The sequence below is a fragment of the Pteropus alecto genome, unplaced genomic scaffold (assembly GCF_000325575.1).
Source record: "Pteropus alecto unplaced genomic scaffold, ASM32557v1 scaffold44, whole genome shotgun sequence".
Taxonomy (NCBI): domain Eukaryota; kingdom Metazoa; phylum Chordata; class Mammalia; order Chiroptera; family Pteropodidae; genus Pteropus; species Pteropus alecto.
The window spans coordinates 8,621,769-8,629,856 of NW_006436812.1; the positions used below are offsets into that span (position 1 = coordinate 8,621,769).

Below are 8,088 nucleotides of genomic sequence, written 5' to 3' on the forward strand. Positions count from 1 at the left end.
CACTTGCTCAAGCCCTAGGACCTGAATGGCTCCAGGCTCTAACCATTTACAGTGACATCAAGAGTTTCTAACTTATGTAAATCAAGCTATCTGATCTGAAAAAGAGGAGGGAGAATTGGGCCTGAGGTGGAGCTTCTTCCATTAAAGTAGAATATGCACCTGAGGCCTGAGGAAGCCAGCAATGAAGACCAAGTCCCCTTCTCTGGTGGGGCCTGGGGGTTAGCCTGGTGCCTTTTGGTCCCATGGCTAGTGGCCGGACAGAGCCTAGGAGGAACTTGTAGAGCACAAGCCTGTGTTGACAGCCTAGGATCAGGTGCCTTGTGACTTCCTGGAGGAGGGGGTAAGGAAAGTCTAGGCTGAATTGGAATCACTATATTTGATCTGGGGAAACAATAGCAGTCAATTATATGTGGCTATGGTCTGAATGTGTGCCTGCAAAATTCATATGTTGAAACCTAATGCCTGATGTGATGGTTATTTGGAGGTGAGACTTTAGGAGGTGATTAGGTCATGAGCCCTCATGAATGGGATCAGTGCCCCTTATAAAAGAGGCCCGAGAGCTCTCTCACCCCTTTCACACTGTGAGGACATGGTGAGAAGGTACTGGCTACAAACAAGAAGTGGGACTTTCCCAGAACTCAACCATACTGATGCCTTGACCTTAGACTTCCAGCCTCCAGAACTGGGAGAAATACATTTCTGTTGTTTATTACCCACCCAGTCTGTGGTATTTTATTATAGCAGCTCAAACAGACTAAAATATGTGCAGTAATAACTTCTGGAATTTAACTATATGCTTTTGGGCTGAATGAATAACCACCATGCAAAACATTCTGATGGCTCACTCCACTCAGAGGGCGGGGATGGGCACTGGGAATCTGCTAGTCCCTCAGGTGGTCTCTTACTGTGATTAGTTAAAAGTACCCTAACTGTTGTAACAAACCACAAGATGTATAGTGACTCAAACATGATAGGTTATTTCTAACTTAAGTCCTAATCCAGTGCCTCTGACTGTGAAGTAGCTCTCTTGATGCAGAGATTTGGAGACTTGGGGCCTCCCATCTTACGGTTCCACTATTTCCAACGTATGCCTTCCAAGAGCACTCTGTAGGTAGGGGAAGTGCACCTAGAAAATTGCACAAGGCTCATTTGTTTGAGAAGGCAAGGAATGGGCAAATACCACTTCTACTCACATTCCATGAGCTACAACTCAGTGAATATGCCCACATCTATGTGAGCGTAGTAGAGGGGAGAAATAGAGGTGGGTTGTAGGCCTAGGAGAAGACAAAATAGATTCGGTAAACAACATCTTACTATGCTAAATGTGACTTTGCTGTTTAAAGACACAGATTTTTCTTTTACAAAGGGTCTAAATCAATCACTCTATCTGGTATTCAACCAAGAAGTCATTTGCTCCAATGCTGGAGAAAAACAGCCTGTGTTGAACTTCATCAGAGATCACACTGTTCTGTATTTTACGAGCAATTTAAGGGAACATCAAGGATAAATTTGGTACTTAGAAACTGGCTCCGGTGCAGCTGTATTTCCATCAAGGCCTGTTTTCCTATCACTGTGGTGGATTTTTATCTCCCTCATCATACGATAGGTGCTGAGCCTATCTTCATGCATACAAATTAAAGAGCAGCTTCCTCTATTACCTTATAGAATCACACAACTTTGTGAGGTACAGGTAGCAGTCAGGGTAGGCCAAATCATGCTGTGGCAACACCCACCCCAAATCTCATTTAATACAGCAAATATTTCTTGCTCCTGCTGTATATCTATTGTAGGTGAGCTGTGTCTTGTCTTCATGCCATTTTCTCCCTGGGACCCAGGCTGATAGAGCAGCCTCTATATGGAATATTGCTGGTCACCTTGGAAAAGGGAGGTGATGTCACTCTGCCTTGTATTTCATTGGCAGAGTAAGTCACATGGCCAAGCCTGATGGCCATTAGCGATCCATGTGGAGACATCAAGTAATCAATAGAAATGAGCCCACAGCTCGAGTGAGATCAGAAATGGAGAGATTTTGAAGTCAGTAGCATAGAGAGGTTCTAAAGCCATGAGACTGGTGAAGAATGTAGCTGAATAAGGGAACGGGGTCTAGTATGACTCATAATTTAGACTGAGCAGAGGAAACAGAGCTGGCCAAGGAAACTGAGGAATGGCTAGTGAGGTGGAAAGAAGTGAGTAGGCTATGTCACAGGAGCCCAGTGTGAAATGGGGGTGGACACTGTGCCACATGATGAGAGAGGCCGAACCAGAACCTAACTACTAGGTCTAGTGACAGGGACATCATTGGTGATGCCAATTTGGGCAGTTTCCGTGAAGCAAGAGATGGAGACAGAAGCTAATTGGAGTGGCTTAAGGAGATAATGAGAGATGAGGAATGGAAACTGAGAAATGTGGCTGTGAAGGAAAAAGAAGAGAGGTGGCAGCTGGAAGGAATGTGGGGCCAAGGGCCAGTTTATATGTTGGTTCTATGTAGGAGAAAGTAGAATATGTTTGTATGTCGGTGACAGGGGGAGGAATTGGTGGTGCAGGAGAGAAAGGTGATTGATGCAGAAGGGGACTCAAGGACTTGGGAGCCCAGGAGAGGAGCTGGGCTTCATGGGTACAGGAAGGAGGACAGAGTCCAAATGCCATAGTTAGGAGAAGGGAAGGGGCGGGTCCTCCTGCCTGATTTACTTTTATTTTCTCAAAGAGGTGAGATAAAGTGGGCAGAGCTGTGGAGGTTGACAGGAGAGGTGTGAAGAGTTGTTCCTAAGGAGATCTAGCGCAAGATAGTGTAGTCAGAGGTCATTAGGCCTTGAAATTTGTTTACATGAGTTGAAAATGAGTTGGCATGTAAGGTGATCCTTCTCCGGCAACACAGAGCTGGGTAGGGTGGTATGGGGCCTTTCCCGCTAAGCATCATGGGGCAGAGGGAGAAGTGATGGAGTTAAGGGAGGTCTCAAGGGAGTAAATTACTTGGACAGGATTGTCACTGAAGCCTGGAGTTGGAGGGATGGTTGTTGGTAAAGCAGCTGGAATCACAGGATGGCCATGGGAGGGATAATCTCTACCATGGATGACCTTGCCTGCTGTCGCTCACCCCAAGAGGCCCTTGGCAATAAACATTGCTAACTTTACAGGTGCCAGGTACGTGAAGAGCTTTATATTAACTACTTCTCAAGGGAAGATGGCAGAGTGTTTGGAAGAAACAGAGGTGGAGGGGGTGACTCACCTGCCTGTTCCAGAACACTGAGCCAGCACCACCAAATGCTGTGGGCTAAACAGATAGCCCCTACCTCAACAAGCTCAAACTTGAGTAGAACCACCAGCCACACAAATGCAGCCCAACTTGGAAAGGGACAAGGCTCAGGGACAAATGGGGAGAAAACAAAGAAGACTAAAAACAGCTTCAACGTTGCTCAATAGGAAAACTGCCGTCCCGTTTCACAGGAAGAGATCAGAGATGCTGAGTTGCCCCCTCCAGCCACACAGCAAGTAAACCCAAGCTTCTCTCTCCACCCCTGGGGGATTTTGCCTCCTCAGCAGAGATGGGCAGGCCTGGCAGCCACAGCTCTACTTGGGCCAAAGGGCTGGTTAACCTTGCAGCCTCCATTTGTGTTCCCAGACGGATGGCACTCAGATCCTTCCCCCAGGAAAGGGCTCCTCACTACTCTTGGCAGAGGGTGGGGCTCCTCACTACTCTTGGCAGAGGGTGGGGAGGGGCCACCCCGCCCTTGATGCTCTTGAACCCATACCAGAAGCCTAAGGCAGCAATCCAGTTCCTACTGCCCTTGGGCAGGATCCTCCCAGTCATCTGACGTCCCCATCTGAGAGGGACAAGTGCACAGATGCCTTGTACAGGCCTGCCAAGTGTGCAGTGTGACCAGCCAGTGGCAGCAAAGGAAGCCCCGCAAGTGCGGCGGGGTAGGGACGCAGGATGGACGCACCTGCAGCCAGAGCGTTAGACTCCAGAACTCCCTGGCCAAGCTGGGCCCCTGGAGGAATTGGCAGTAAGATGTTCCTAGTGCAGGAGCCCTCCCCGAGGGGCTGGCCCCACCCTCTAGACTGTGGCATCATCTCCCCCACCTGGAGTCTAGGAAAGTTGACTAAAAGGACAGTCTGGCTGATGAGTAAGACTTTAGGGCCACATTCCTATCAGCGTGACTTCGGGTTAGTCTTCTCCCCGCCCCAGTTTCCTCTCCCTTTTACAAATGTGAGTCTCTAGTAACTATCTCAAGCTTTCAGGGGTGTTCTCTTCCCATCGCCTACATTAAACCCTCCAGTGACATGCACTTGAGGCAACAGAAGAGGGTTTAAATGCCCAGGAGTGTTACGGTTTATTTGTCGATGCAACATGAAGCTAAGGCACAGTACGGCTGCTTCCAAAAACTTGAGGAACAGCAGAGGACTGGAGAAGCAAGCCTTTTTCAGGCCCATGGCCCCCGGTCGCATTTTTGGCTGTGGACTGGGCCTCAGACCCTAGCCCCAGTAGACCCAAGGCTGTGTGGAAGAGGTTGACAGGAGTGGAGCCGTCAGTGATGAGGGTTGATTTCAGACCCAGGCTCTGGAGCAGTTTTACCTGGAGGGAGCAAGAAGTTTGACCATGGTCCCTTCCCTCATCCCCTTGGCCACTTCTCTAGGGCAGGGGCCATCCGTTTTGGTCTGACACTGTAGCTGCCACCAAAATCATCCTCGTAGGATTAATCAGAGAGCATAACGGGAGCCTGAGGGTTTCATTCTCAGGGCCTAGAAGGCCTGAAAGATCTGGCCCCACCTGCAGCTGCCTCTAGCAGCTCACTATTCGACCCTTCGCTTGCCAGTTCTTTATGTTCCTTAAATGCACCAAGGTTCATTCGCTTTGCGTCTTTGCACTTGGACCCTCTCCTGGAAAGCTCCTGTCAACTCTACATAGAGCTCAAGTAAACCCTCTTCAGAGTGACCCTCTTTAGACCAACTAATTTGAAATGTCACTTCCTCTCACCGTATCACCCCACTTGTCTTTCTTCAAAGCACTTCTCACACTGATGTCCCATCTGTTTGTTTTGTCCTCAGAAGCTCTAGCTCACCGTCGAGTCTAGTACAGTGCCCTATGTGACACCATGCTCAAATGATACAGGTCAGGACACAGGATACAGGACAGTTCTGTCACCCCTCTGTCTCCAGCGTCTCTCTAGATGTATTTGCCTCCCCAGCTCTGCCTTCTTGGTTCCAAGTATGGTCCCAACACACACACACATCCCCCTGTACGCTCACCTGCATCTCTGGCCCTGCCACGGCAAGGTCCCTGATGGTGCTGGGGCCCAGGGCCTCCGTCATCAGCTTGAACTTCTTCACCTCCACCTCAGCCAGCTGCTGGGCCTTACTCACCTCCAGCTCCAGCTGGGCCCGAGCATAGACCAGTTCTAGCTCTCGCACTTTCTGGACCCGCTGAAGCTCAGCCTCCTGTAAGCGGAAACCCAGCATTCTGTCAATAGTGTTGCCCCTGGGGACTATCCAGCAAACTTCCTAGCCAGCAAGCTGGAGAAAACTGAGGTGGAAGGGCTGGAATTTAAACTTATAGTCAGTTAGGTGAGAATCTTGGCTGTGCCACCTTTCAAATAGCAACCCATGGGAGCCCCTTAAACCAAGCCTCAATTCCCTCATCTGTAAAATGGAATGATATCTACCTTAATGGGGTTTCAAGAATTAAATAAGATCATGCATGTAAAACAAGCAATACCTGGCACAAAGCTGGCCAGTGTTTGAGCATGTATTACATGTAAGATGTGTGTAATAATCATCTTTACCTTTCAGGCAGGTATTAGGTGAATTGATAGAGGGAAATGACCTTATAAACCACAAAATATTTGAATAGGGTTGTTTGTTAGGGTACTTGACATCCTACTCAGCTTCAGGGACTGCAGGGATTAAGCCTCTTGCAGACCCCAAGGCCACATCCTTCCACGGGCACCTCCCCTACTCACCGTCTCAATGGCCAAGGCCTCTGCCTTCAACTTAGCCTGCAGCACAGAGCCTTGTCCCTCAATGCGTGCTGCCTCTGCGCGGGACTCGGCCTCCGCCTTGGCGGTCCCAGTGCTCTCCACAGCAGTGCTGCAGGGATTGGCAGGGTCAGGAGAACCCCAGGAGAGAGCCCCGCCCTGCCTTTCTCTGGCCTTAACTTATGCTGTAGCAGCTTTCACACGCACACACCCCTGTCTTCAGTCAGCTGTTTTGCCAAGACCCTCAGCAGGTGACGGGCCAACTTTTCCTCTAGTTCTTGACCCACCTCAGAGCCTCCAGCTCCAAGAGTTCTCTGCGAGCTTTCTCAGCTTCTGACTGGTCCAAGATCTTCTGCCTCTCAAGGCGGCCACGGGCTTCTTGTTCTAGTCTCTGAGCCTCATGCCTGGATGGGAAAGGGGACAGGGAAGATGCTGGTGTGGCGCCAGAGCTGGGGTGCCCAGGACAGAGGTGCCCCGGCCCATGGGAGGCGCTTATTATGCAAACAGAAGAATGGTGTGTGTGCTGCAAGCCTGGAACGATTCTAGGCTCAGGGGAACCTGGTCATGACTGAGGCCCCTGCTTTCACAAAACGTACTTTCCAGTGGGGAAAAACAAGTCAATGAAGATGATTTCAAACCATAACAAGTTCCCTGAAAAGGGGAGACCCGATAATGACTTGGCAAAGAGGGTGCTGCTTCAGTTGGGGTAGAAAGAAAAGGGATCTCCAAGGAGGTGACCTTTGGGCTGAGGCCAGAGAAGCCTGCCCTAAAGCATCCAGGGGCACAATACCCTGGGTAGAGGGAGCAGACAGTGCAGAAGGGTTTAAGGTGGGAACCCAACTGTGAATTTGAGAAGCAGAAAGCAGCCGGTGGACCTGGAGCATGTGAGCCTGAGGAGGAGGCTGGAAGGTGAGATGTAGGAGGCAGGGCTGGACCCCAGAGTGCCTAGAAGACCACGGAAATGAGTTAGGTTCTAGCAAGAGCAAGGTGAGAAGCCACAAGAGCAGGATGGCATCTAGTCACATAGTCCCACTTCGAGTAGGCTATCTGCTGGGTAAGAATAACAGCAGACTGACCGTCAGGGGATGCCACGTTACCCAGGGCCCAGCAGTGGGCTGGAGATGGGGACCCTGGAGATGTCTAGCCCTCAGTGAGCACTGTGGGCAGCTGCCCTCACTCACCTGGCAGCTGCCTCCTGCCTGAGACTTTAGGGACATTTGAGTGAAGGAGATGGGGTAGGGGCCAGGTTTCTCAAAAAGCAGGGTTAGAGCTCTGCCCCCAGCCAGAGGAAGCCTGCAGGTACCGAGGCCAGGAGAGAAGGAGCCATCTAGATGTGTCCACATTGTGGTGGTCTCTGCCTGATCTATCCTAGCTCTGAAAGCCTCGATAATAAAGGCGGGGGCTTCCACTGTCCTGACTTCATTTTCTTCGAAATACTCTTGGACTGGGGCCTGGGTTGAGGGGAACTTGGGGGAGAAGGAAGATCCATCTGGCTGTTTTTTCTTTAGTGTTTACTGGCTGACTCCTTCCTGTCATTCCACAGTGACCTCAGAGCCCTCGCTGCCATCCAAGCTCATACCATGTCTCTTGTCCACCTGCTTGCTTTCTTTTACGACAGTCACTAGCTGTCTACATTTATTTGTATACCTAATATTATCTATCCCCACTAGAATATAAACTCCACAAGGGCACTGACTTCTTGTTCCTTCTCTATCCCTTCCTACAATGAAGATTATCCTAACCTGGCATATCATAGCTGCTTAATATTCACAAATAGATCAGTTGGTTTCTCAGGGTGCAGTCCTTAGACCACCCGTGGGATATTTCTTAAAAATTCAATTTCTTGGACCCTGCCCCAGACTTTCATAGTTGGAATCTGTAGGAGTGGGGCTAGAAGTCTGCAACTTTATTTATTTTAATAAACTCCAGGTGATATAGTCTTCCTGAGAATGTCGAGAATCAGTTTCTTAAATATTTGGGGGGTGCCTACCATATAGTAGACATTGTCCTGGGCATCTGTCCCTAACAGCTACCCCTACCATCTGAGCTTTCTCTGCTGGCTGGCACTGGCTTTTTAAGAACTATATTGAACCTAACATATGCCAGATCATGTGCT

At 49.6% G+C, this 8,088-nt stretch overlaps 1 protein-coding gene across 1 annotated transcript; it reads right to left on the reverse strand.

Moving 5' to 3' along the window:
• Positions 1 to 4,301: 4,301 nt before the first annotated feature.
• On the reverse strand, positions 4,302 to 7,976 carry LOC102887005 (major vault protein). The gene is made up of 6 exons (XM_006914230.3): positions 7,963 to 7,976; positions 7,154 to 7,177; positions 6,260 to 6,376; positions 5,958 to 6,084; positions 5,248 to 5,436; positions 4,302 to 4,573 (listed from the first exon to the last, which is right to left on the reverse strand). Exons 1-6 carry the CDS (start codon positions 7,974 to 7,976, stop codon positions 4,355 to 4,357), a joined length of 690 nt encoding a protein of 229 aa, XP_006914292.1. The 3' UTR covers positions 4,302 to 4,354.
• Between the last annotated feature and the right edge of the window lie 112 nt (positions 7,977 to 8,088).

Coding starts and splice junctions, on each gene's coding strand:
- LOC102887005 (XM_006914230.3), bottom strand. Junction 6,085..6,259: donor TTGGAGCTGGAGGCTCTGAG/GTGGGTCAAGAA, acceptor CAATCCCTGCAG/CACTGCTGTGGAGAGCACTG. Junction 4,574..5,247: donor TGGCAGGGCCAGAGATGCAG/GTGAGCGTACAG, acceptor TGCTCCCTCCAG/GTAAAACTGCTCCAGAGCCT.